The 12,178-nt window shown below is 46.2% G+C and overlaps 1 protein-coding gene across 3 annotated transcripts in view; it reads left to right on the plus strand.

Annotated features, from left to right (window-relative positions):
- CSMD1 (CUB and Sushi multiple domains 1) overlaps positions 1 to 12,178 on the plus strand; it is a 2,002,273-nt gene that overhangs the window by 1,806,359 nt on the left and 183,736 nt on the right. For all 3 annotated transcript variants that reach the window (XM_078445226.2, XM_078445227.2, XM_078445228.2), the window contains 3 exons: positions 996 to 1,114; positions 5,219 to 5,288; positions 11,302 to 11,418. In XM_078445226.2, coding sequence (XP_078301352.2) covers positions 996 to 1,114; positions 5,219 to 5,288; positions 11,302 to 11,418 — 306 coding nt within the window. The remainder of the gene's footprint in view (positions 1 to 995; positions 1,115 to 5,218; positions 5,289 to 11,301; positions 11,419 to 12,178) is intronic.

Here is a 12,178-nt window from a genome sequence, read left to right on the forward strand (position 1 = left end):
ATCCCAACCAGGTAACGACTCTGACCCATTCATTCCTGTTAGTGTCAAGAATAAGAACTGAAGTGTACGTCCAAGGTCACAGGAAGAATTTTAAGCTGGGCTCCTCTCGGTAACGTCCTTCCCCATCTGTCACCCTGGATAACCCCTCAGTCTGTGTAAACTGGGCTGAGAGAAGACACGCCACATTGATACAAAGGGGTATTTGCGATCACCGAGTCCTTAGCACCGGCCCATGTCCAATGTATTGTTTATTCTATAAAATGCCATAGTTGCATATTTTATTATTTGTTCTATGGGGTTTATATGGAGCGGTATCAGTGTTAAATACTTAGAGTTAATTTTTCTGTACTTTAGGCCAACAGCTGGTATTATATGACACATTAAAGAAATCGTTAGTGCCCTAACTGAAGGCGATTCCATTGAGAAACGTGTCTGATTACAGCCTTAGATCCGTGGATATGGGTCCTGTTCACCCACGAACACACTGCTCAAGAGGATTTTGTTGTTGTCTTTAAATGAGAGTGAGAGAGAACCTAAAATATTCGAAGAATTTGTTCTCATATTACGTTTTTCCAGAAGGGTAGACTTCCCAGATGCACACTTAGAATGTTTCATAAAGATTGCCATCTATGCTTGAAAAAACACAAAGCAAGCGACCATTGTCATGGATTTTGCATATAATGAGGAACATAATTTTAAAGGACCTTTTAAAATGGGTACGTGTTGGAATTGGAGTGTGTAGGAGTAAACACGGAAGTAGCAGACTTTATTGTCTGAGGACAAGCTTGGTTCGCCGCGTGATGTAAATGAAACATACTAATACTTAAGAAGTAGCTAATGACCGATTTAACGTTGCTTGTGGTCTCGGTAGTACCACAAGAGAGTTAAGGCCTTTCGTTCTTCTTGTCGGGAGGAGAGCAGCCAAAGAACCTGTTACTCGAGCCATAATACCATTCGTATTACACTCCTCAGCACTTGTCTTTGCGTCTCCACAGCGGTGGGTCTCGCTGCGTGTCAAGAGCCTGTCCTTCCCAGCAACGGCATCAAAACAGGTGATCGGTATATGGTGAACGACGTCCTGTCCTTCCAGTGTGAACCGGGGTATACCTTGCAGGTACTTTCTTTCGGAGATTTGGGAATGGCGAGGGTTAAACTTCGTAGTCCCTGCCCAGCTTCGGGGAAGGCAACCAGCGCCTGGGATCTGTACCCAGAGAAGCTCATCTAGTTTCTCTCACCCTGTTTGGGAATCGCAGTGGTCACATTAAGCCCTGCCTGCTGGTCATCTTAATTAGAATGTGGAAATAGCTCTAAATGATAAAGCCTAGCGTCTCAGTTTTGTGATTATTTTATTTCAAAATGTATGTTCTCCCAAAGAGTATGCAGAGAAAATTCTAGGGGACAGAGTCCTGACACGGTCTCTTTCACCGTGTGACCCCGGCCACCCAGTGACGGGATCTGCTTTTGGGCGGTGTGTCTGTCCTGCTTTGTACCTCGGTCCCACATTCAGTTGGGCAAATGCCCATTCGGTACCTACTCTGTCCCAGGTACTCAGGTCCTCAAGTAATAGGTTGACATCGTTTTCAAGAAATATTGACAACTTTTTATCACTTTTTTATAATTTTATATGAAAGTTTTATAAACATCGAGAACCTAATGTGTAGCGACGTTACTTTTTCTGTTAATTTTTTCTAGTCTAACTGCAAATAAGCTTACTCACAAAATAGTTTCTCTCTGTCACTTAACATAATAATATGACTCTCCCTGCCGACAATATTACTAATCTCAGCACGTATGTTACAAAGTCCGGTGGAAATAGTTAAGCCCGATGTTGTGTCCGCTCTTCAGTTATATGGGGTCACAGAGTACTTTTTGTGGCATGCTTATGACGACATTGAAGCTGATAGTATCTCAAGGGGAAATGTTTAGTTCTGGTCTTTAACTGATTTAATGAGCTTGAGGAAGCATCAGAAAAAAGTTGCAAGGTTCCAGAGTACAAGGCCACCACCATGAATGATACAAGTTCCAGAGTGTGTTGGAGGGAGATATTTTGCAGAGCCAAGACAGGTCACAACGACAGCTCACAAACGCCGAGCGCAGAAGGAGTGCCCCCCAGGTGCCTCAGCTGTGTTCCTCCCGGTCACCCACACGGGGTGGGAACAGGAGGCCTGTCTCTCTCACTGACGAGGAGGTGGGAGCTGAGCCGGGGGTGAGAGAAGGGGGTGGAACAGAAGAACTGGTAGGGCATCCCCGGTGGGGCCAACGCTTGGGAATCAGCCCAGGTTGTGGGTTTAGAGGACCCACCCTTCTGCGTCTGCAAGATGCCTGACACACCCCGGCAAGGGAAACGCATCATTGCAGTCACGACGAACAAACACCAGTGTCTAAAGTCACCTGAGTAAGAACAGCTACAACCTACAGATTTGGTGGGCACTACCCTAATTACTTTGACTCTACCAGGAGATGGGCAGACCCTTCCTTGCAGAGCGGGACAAGAGTTACTGAGGAAGCTTTACTACACCTTCACACCTGAGCCAAGTTTTTAAACAAGCGTGCTAAGGCTATCTGAACTGATTCTTTAAGACAAATCTTTTTTTTTTAAAGGTTATTTCTTTATTTTGAGAGACAGACAGCGGCAGCACGAGTGAGGGAGGGGCAGAGAGAGGGAGAGAGAGAGAATCGCAAGCAGGCTCTGAGCTGTCAGCACAGAGCCCGGTGTGGAGCTTGAACCCACGAACCGCGAGATCGTGGCCTGAGCCGAGATCAAGAATCAGAAGCAAAGCTGACTGAGCCCCCCAGGGACCCCTCTTTAAGACAAATCTTAAACAAGTTACAGTATAAAGAATTCTGAGCCACACCCCAGGGGCTCCATCTAGAGAGACACAGCAGGATATACTGATACGCCATCGCGATGCCTCTTTGGGCGCACGTTGTAATTGAGCGCAGATCCCCACATGTCGGTACTTGCTTTCCTTCTGGATGCTCACCTCCTTCCCACTGGTTCATGGTGCCACTTGGAGAATCCTTTTATAAGCGACACCTCTGCGGCCCTCCAAGAGGAAACTGGAAAGGATTATTTGCTAAGGGCCTTTCTTAGAAGGCACCAAAGGGTGTGCTGCCTGCAGGTAAGGCCTGAGGACACACGTCTGCCGAGCACAGCCTGTTTTCCAAACGCAAACCAAGCTGTCTTGTCTTGATCACAGACAGGCTCCGGCTCTGACCTCACAAGCTGCTGTGGGTCGTTCACGGGAGTAAGGAAGCAGCCTGGGTTTTTTGTTTTTAATTGCTAACGGTGGACAAGAATCTTCTAGCACAGTCACGTATTTGGAAGCACAGCGTGCATCCATTGCACACCATTCATGAAAAGCAGCCTTCCTCGGACAGTTTGCACACAAATGTCTGTGAGCGTGTGTGCCTAGGGAGGTTCCTGGGCGTGGCGCAAAGGTGCGATCACGTGACACGTTGAGAGGGCTCCCGAGTGCTCGTGGGATTTAGGATTTCCATTTTCTGCAGGCTTGTTTCAGAGTTCTTTGAAGAGATGAAAAAAGAAAATGCCCATTCCAAACTAGTAACTAATAGAGTCCTGTCTTCTTTTGGATCCACTATACACATTCCAGCTGGAATCACTAACGTAGAATGTTGGTGCCGGGGGCGCCTGCCTGAGGGGCTCAGTCGGGGAAGCGTTCCGCTCTTGATTTCCACTCAGGCCACAATCTCAGTTTCATGAGTTCGAGCCCCACATCCGGCCGTGTGCTGACAGTGTGGAGTCTGCTTGGGATTCTCCCTCTCTCTCTGCCCTTCCTCTGCTCACACTCTGTCTTCCTCAAAATAATACATACATAGATGCATGCATACATACATACCTACATACATAAATAAAGTAAAATGTTTGTGCTAGAATCAATAACAGAATATGACCCAGATCAGTAATAAATGCCTCCTTTATTGGCAGCCATCAATAAATACCTTGAAAGGCTTTTGCACTTTATGTCTGTCCATAATTCAGGAAGAAATTTATTAAAGATAATTCAGTGGATCAGAAAATGAGTATATGCACAGCATGAACTTTAGCAGGAAATGTGCTGCACAGAATGTCTTCTTTAAGAGTAAATATAGTCTCCTTTGGCTGTAATGACTTTTTAACATATCAGAAAGTATGAGAAAATGAGTTTTGTGGCAGATGAATTGAGTTTGAAATGTTTCTGAGCTCAGGGAATTGGTTTGTTATTGACAACTGCATTAACGCAAACGCTTGTTTGATGCGTTTGCGACATGGCGGGGATTACTTAACATGAATCAAAGATTTGTTTTCAGCTGCCTCTGTGCCAGTCGTGGGGCAAACGGAGGCTCACAGGATAAGCACGCATGGCAGAGAAGACCACCTAGTCACAGGGAGGAAAACAAAATAAACACGAGTAGTCTGCACACACAGGTGTCCCGTTGACTACCTTCTCTTTTATTGTGAGAGATTTTCGCACAAAACTCTCAGGATTTAACCTGCAGCTGGTTGATTTTTCAAACACAAATACTAGGACAGATATTCTTGAAGGCTGCAAGTTCAAAACTGCATATATTTAAAGGATAAAGAGACCGTGGGTGATGAGGATTCATTTGACTGCAGCCACAATTATGTGATGGTGTGCGAGGCGGTCCGATAACCGAATGAATAGGAAGCCTCCTGTTCGTCTGGTGGAGGAGGGACTGACAGTTCTCTGTGGGACCGTAAGGGGCGTGTGGGTGGAGTGTGAACCGTAAGCATGAAAGGTGAGTAGGTAGGTACCTTTTTGTGAGCAGCTTGCATCCTGCTGAACTTCCACCTTCAAATCAGTCACCTCGCATTTCCTAATCATTTACAGCCTCCAAGATCAAAAGCTGTAACTTCTGATGATTTAAAACAAAAAAGACAACCAAGGATGTGTTTATTTCCCAAGCCTCCTTGCTAAGCATCGGGAAACGAGTGCATCCTAGACAGAGTGTTGGGTGGGCCAGTGCAAGATTCTGGTCTTTACTGAAGGGAAACACAGTGATTATGGATTTTTTTTTTCCCCATCCTGACTCGGAGCGTGGGATTCCTTGATAAACGTTAGTGGAATACATTTCACGATTTCTGATTTGTCCTTCGATCAGAGAAGGAAACCCCAGGAAGGACAGAGATTCTCGCGTGCGACCCGCACCTGCCCCGTTTCCAGTGACGTGAAGTCCATTTCCTTGTCTCCCACAGGGCCGCTCCCACATTTCTTGTATGCCGGGAACCGTTCGCCGCTGGAACTACCCGTCTCCCCTGTGCATCGGTAAGGACGCGCCCGCGACACTGCCTAGCGGCGCACCTGCGCTGTCAGCAGCGTGGCAGCCAGCCCCTCGAGCTCCTCTTTGGGGCTGCACAGGTTGCAACTCCTCTCGAAGCTCTTGTTACTTAACACGAACACCATAACGCGGTCGAGGCACGAGGAAGATGGCCCAGGCGTCTTCTCCCACGGGTGTACTAGTTCGGCTTTTTCATCATCTTCCGACCAGCCTGCGCGGAGTAGGTGTGAGATCGCGGGCTCCAGGCACCGGACTCCAATTACATTTGTATCAGAAGGGCCAGTGGATTAATTATGAGAGAGAATGAGCACAGCAGGTCTGAAAGCCTGAACGTCGTTCCGTGTCAGCCTTGGGGCCTCAGGAAAATCAGGTTTCCAGAAAACAAAGTCAGAAGTCCAAATAAATGATGTGAAGTGGGAGGGATGGTATCGTATAGGACAAACAGAGAGGCGCCCCCCCACCCAGCCGCTGCAGACGTGTCCCCTAGGACGGGGTGCAGCCCGCCCCTTTAGGGAAGCACGTGCCAACCCAGCCTTTTAAAGACGAAGATGTGCCCTGGGGCCCAGTTAGCGGTTGTCGAGAGTCCCAGGGGTTCCCTGGAACGGCAGGTGGTTTCCATTTCCCTCCTCTGTGGGAAACCTTGGAGTGTGAGGCCACGTGCGGTGTCTTGACTCTTTAAAGTCTACGTGGCGTTCCTGCCGCCCAGGCCTCGAGCCCCGCCCACTGCCCATCAGCTGTAGGTCTGACTCAGACACCTTTACTCACAGCTCAGGTGACCACACGGCTTTGTCCGGTGCTGACCTCACCTGTGGACTCCGTGTGCCTGACCTGCACACCTGTTGCCTTCTTCAAACCCTGTACCCCCTTCCCAGGTGAACACCGTGATGGTCACCTTTCTTGAATAACCTGGATGTTAGCTCAGCTTCCTTCTCACTCACCAAATCTGGGGTTCTTTGCCCTCGTGGGCCTGCGACCTCAATGCTCCCCAGTAGTGAGTCTCCCCCCCCCCCCCCGAGGCCTCGGCTTTAGGATCTCACAGGCTTTGAGTGCCTCGTAGGCCCCGGCTAAGTGGTTGCTGGCCATCTGCACACGAGCCTAACCTACAGCCCCTGGTTTCGGGGCACCTCCTAGGACAGCAGGGGAACAAGAGTCCTTGCTCCTGGCCCTGCAGCTCAACCCCCCCACCCCCCCAACTTGCACACACCCCTGCTCTGCATGCCCCCCGGGATGCCCCAGGGTGCCTGCTAGTTCCTGCCTCCAGGCACAAGCCCTGCCTGAGCCCCACCTCCTGCACCTGCGCCCCCGCATCAAGGGCCAAGGCAAGGGAAGGTAGGAGTACCTCCCATCGGTATTTGAAATGTTGATATTTTGTTCATCACAGGGTTTGTTTCTGGTTGTTGTTGTCGCTGCTGTCGTTTGCATTACTTTTGAAGTTGCACCAACAGATGGCTTGAGGATCCGGGCACCTTCTTAAAGTTGGCACCCGGGGGACTTGCCTCACTGGCCTTACCCTCCCCCCAGCCCTGTCCGGGCTCCCACCCTCCGGTTGGAAAACAGCAGTGACAGAAAGTCGTTGCTACAGTGAGCGTGACTCTGCTCTTCCTTGTGCAGCTGGACTGTCACTTTCTGTAACTCGAATGGCCCTCCCTGCAGTCCCAAGGACCTTAGAGGCAGAGCCAGGTGTCAGTCACCACGGTACAGTTAGCGCACTGGGCTCTCGGTAACCCCGATGCCTGAATGACCCGTAAGTGACTGACGGTCAGACAATCTGGACTGGTACCGCAGTGATCATGGACGCCTTGTTCTTGGTCCCTCTCTTGTGTCAGCACACGGATGCTGCGTGGGGTGCACTCAGAAGCCCCTTGTCTCCAGAACTGCCTTCAAGCACCTTCATATTGCGTGTGCCATTTCAGGAGCGAGTGGGCAACTTTCCTGAATGAATGCAGATGATTTTTAAGTTCATTTATTTATTTTGAGAGAGAGAGAGAGAGAGACAGAGAGAGAGAGCCGCAGGGGGAGGGGTAATGCAGAATGAGAAAGAGAGAGGGGTGGGTGGTGGGGGGAGAATCCCGAGCAGACTCACACTGCCAGCCCAGAGGCCGACTCGGGCCCAGACCCAGGAACCATGAGATCACGACCTGAGCTGAAACCAAGAGTCTGACACTCAACCAACTGGGAGCCACCCAGGCATCCCAGAATGCAGGTGATTTTAAAGGGCACAAACATCCTTAAAAGTGTCCTCTGAGCTGGTCACACATTGTTCACGATCCATTCGCCGAGGACTGTGATCGCTTAGTGCATTTTTCTGGCACTCACGGTAAAGCAAGGGAGTTACGCTCTGTTACGTGTTCCTCTGCAAGCCTGGTTTTCCGACCTCTCACGCAAATCTAGGTATTAAATGGTTTTTAGTAATATACAACTTAATCACCTAGAACGGGACACAGATGGAGCTGTGCACAGAGGAAGATAAAACGGAACCAAATGTTTACAACAGAACCGCGGCCTTTATGACGGTCTCGTGCGGGAAACAGGGGCTGTCCTGTTATGTTCATCGAAGCATGTTCGCTTAAAAGTGAAAACGTTCCCTGGTGACCAATACCTTTTACCTGAGAGTGATTTCTTGGTAAAAATAAATGTCTAGATTAGCACGTCACCTAAAACGTTGACACTTTCTGTAGAGATTTGACATCCCAGGCGCGACCTGGAAGGGAGAAACAGTAACAGGGGTACCACCTTCGGGGGACCGCCTCCTCCTCCCTGCCTCTTACCTTCAGAACATCCATCTTCCTATTTATTTGTAAATGAAGAACTTCCCTTAAACCTGGGGACTGAAACATTTTTAACTTTGAAATGAAATCAGCTCACCACGGGGATTCAACCAAATGACGTGCCATGGCACCCAGTGTTACGTGAGGGCATGTTTTATTCAAATAGTTAACCTATATTCGTCAAGTATAATTGATTTTTATCTTCGACTTAGCATTAGCACGTCTCCTGTATTAGCAAATGTCGAAGATACGTCAGCTTCCGTAACACCTGCTGGCTCCTAACTGTTTACAAGCTCTAGAGAAAGGTTTTTCATTGGAAGACTCACAAACAACCCACAATAAGTCTCAAAGTCTGATCTGAGAGAGCGGAAGGTTGTTTTTGTTTTTTTCTTTTTTCTTTCCTTTTTTTTTTTTTTTTTTTTTTTTTTTTTTTTTTTTTTTTTAGCTAATGGCTTCTGATTAATCCAAACTGGGGGATTTTAAGACTAGAAATCCATAGAGAGATAATATTTTATTTATTAGCTCTTGGAAATTTCTAGTACTAATGAAGACAAGTTATATCAAAACACTTCTCTACAGGTTACTGAGTGTCAAGCACCACTCTCAGAGCTCAACCAATATTAACCACTTCGAACATGACAGCAAGCCCCAGACTGGCCACGCTGTTTGCCAGGGCCCTGCCTCTGAGCTGGTATTCTCTACACCGTGGGGTCTCTCCTGCAGGGCATGGCCTGTGCCCTGGATTGAAGTTCCACATATGGTTACCAAAAAGTCAGGAATCTGCACAAAAGAAAATAAATAAACCCAGTAAGATGTCAGGTCCCCAGCTACTTTATTCCAATAAACACCTTGACCTTTGGAGACACCATATTTGCCAGTAACTCCCTGCATAGGCTGCTTAACTATAAGAGAGGGTCAGGTGTGGAGGGAGTGTCTCCAGCAGGAGGCAGGAAGTCAGTCTATCAATGGTAGTGGACCAGTAAGCCCTGAGAAGAAGGCTGAGGCTTCAGCAATTGGAACAGTGGACAAGTATAAAGTAAGACAAGTCCATTGGTGGAGTTTGAAAACATCACAAAGGAAAGAAGATTGACGCTCATCTTTTGGGAGCTCTGTTTGCATGCCTAGTCAATGACTTTCATATTTTTATGTAAACTAAGTGAGGATTACGTGTAATGGTAACCAAATACTCAAGGAATCAGGTTGCCACTGTATATTTGAAAGGAGATCTATGCAATATCCAGGCCCTTGTCTCTGTCTTCACAACCCTGATCGTTGGCCCATGATAAACAAAGTTTGTTTGGTAAACTGTTGATGATGACTATTGATGATGACGTCCAGCATCCAAGTGCTGGGTCAGCTATTCATGTGAGACTATCCCAGTCCTCAATCGAAGACGTACATGGAGGGGTGCCTGGGTGCCTCAGTGAGGTCAGGATCTCTCAGTCGGTCCATGAGCTCGAGCCCCGCCTCGGGCTCTGTGCTGACAGCTCAGAGCCTGCTATGAATTCTCTCTCTCCCTCTCTTCCTGCCCCTCTCCCACGCACAGTCTGTGTGTGTCTCTCTCTCTCAAAATAAATAAATAAATAAATAAATAAATAAATAAATAAATAAATATTAAAGAATTAAAAAAAAAGACATACATAGATATTTATATTTTCTAATTCCCAATCTTCTTTTCATAAAAACTGTGTTCAAAATCAAAAGGGTCTATTTAAAAATGTCGCCTTTACTTCACATTTGTCTCAGTGTTGCTGTCATTGATACAGCATTTTCCTGTCTTTTTCCCTGTGGTTGGACATACATACTTACTCTCATTGCAAGATGAGAGCCCCAGGGAAGGGAGATCACTGCTCAGTATATTTAGGGATGCCGTGCAGATCCACCAACATGCCTTCACCAGAACTGATAGACTCGTGGGTAAAATGCATCCCAGCAGCTAGATTTTCACATACTTGGTTCTCCCACAAAGAGGTCACCTTGGCAGGTTCTGCTCTAAACAACAACAAAGTTCACATTCAGGGTTTTGCTGGAATTATTCATTCGTCCCACAAAACTGCATTACTTAATTTTTTTTAAAGCCTATTTCATTAATAACTTATACAATGTTGAAATCCAGATCACGATTCCCTAGCTTGGGCGATCACCATACTTACTGGACTGGATTTTTTAAGACTTTAGATTTTTCCTCCTATCAACTGTATCCTCGACACATAAAATTTTTCTATGTTGGTGATTAAAAAAGCAAAAAGTATTCCGCACAGGTCCTGAGAGCTCTCTGAAAGAAGGCCTTCCACAAACTATTTTGCCTAATGAGAACACTGTTAGAATAGCAATAAAGCTTTTTAATGTGACTTCCTGGAAGAAGTGACAGCGTTTGCATTATGACTTCCAGATACAAGAAGTTGCCATTTTAATAGGTCACAAATGGTCAGGGATTCGAATTTCATCTGCTTACACACATATTATTTGACAAGTGTGTTATAAAATCAGTTGTTTCTTTATAGCCAAACCTCAGCTACAGTAGCATAAAATGTGAGTGACAGAAGTCCGGCCGGATGTGGGAGCTTACGTTAACACCCTGTCATGACGATGGATGTAAGGTTTCCTGGGGAGAAAGTGGGTTTAGTGAGCCGCACCCCAAAACAGAAAAGAATCCCAAAGGAAACGTATGCTGGTTAAAACGTCGGTCCTAGAACCAGACAGAGCTGGCATAGTATTCTGACCGCGTCGCTTAGGCAAACTTTTCATCTCTTCAGGCTTGGTTTCCTTATCTGTAAAATGGGTAATAACACGAACTTTTTAGGGTTGTATGAGAATTAAGTTCTGCAGTGTATTTACTCAGCCTGTTGGGTAGCACATAGTTATCAATGAATAGAGAGAAACTAATGCTACCACTCAATGAATAGCGACCTGTAACCTGGAAGCCATCGGGACTAACATGCATGAAATTGCACGGCACTTGACATTTAGTCGCCTTTCCTGATTCTCCACGTACCAGAAGCAGATCCATTTGGAAAAACCGTCTTTGTTCTTAAATAGTTGACGCCCGAGAGGAAGGACCAGACCCGAGGGTAACTGAAGTGCATCGCGCTGTGTGTGTGCTGCGATTGAGGGTGAATCCACTTCTGCAGACTTGCTCTTACCTAGCACGATCCCATAGAGCAGCTGGAATTAAATCCCCTTGCTAGAAAGCCACGACCCCCAGCACTAAGTACCCTTGTCCACTTTGCAGCAACCTGCGGAGGGACACTGAGCAGCATGGGGGGAGTGATCTTGAGCCCAGGGTTTCCGGGCGCGTACCCCAACAACCTGGATTGCACCTGGAAAATCCAGCTACCTGTTGGCTATGGTAAGTGAAAGTTGTTGTTTTTTTGTTTTTTTTGTTTTTTTGTTTTTTATTTAATTCCTGTAGTTTTAACTGTAATTTCTATCTTGGAAAGAATTCAGCTGAAGAAAAAAAAAATGTGCCTTATTCTGTTGACATAACTGTCTTTAATTGAAAGTGGCTTACAGATTTAAATAAAGCTTTGGCAGAATAACTTCAAGAACAGAAAGTTATTAAAAAATCAATTCAGCCATGCAGCTCTTTTCAAGGCAAATTAAATTAGATGGATGATGATATAGTAGGCACACGAGGTATATGTAGCATCCCTAATTCAATTATCCCTCTATTCATAATACCACCTTTTAGAATCTATTTCTGGAATTTAATAATGGTTGTTGTTTCTTTGGAACAATTTTTAAGGCTTTTTCAGGTTGCGACACATTTTATTACTGTTCCATAAGTTTTTGTAATTATGTATTGCATTGATTTCGGTTTATGAAAATGGCTTTTTATAAGATTTAGTTATGAACTTTCAGGATAGCCACCTTAAATAATTCATGACATTAATTGTTATGTACAGTAAAATCTCATTATGGCCTTTTCCAGAAACGCACGGTCTTTGTGAAATTTTGATTCCCCGCCATGCCTTTCCTTGTCTGCGCCATGATTTCCTTCATGGTTGAGTTCATTAATTTGGGTTTTCCCCACCTGTGATTTTTCTCCAGAGCACACACTGATAGGTGTACCAGGTCAGGTCCTTACTGAATGTCCTCGTGCATAGTGA

Source organism: Panthera onca, chromosome B1 (assembly GCF_046562875.1).
Source record: "Panthera onca isolate mPanOnc1 chromosome B1, mPanOnc1 haplotype 2, whole genome shotgun sequence".
Lineage (NCBI taxonomy): Eukaryota > Metazoa > Chordata > Mammalia > Carnivora > Felidae > Panthera > Panthera onca.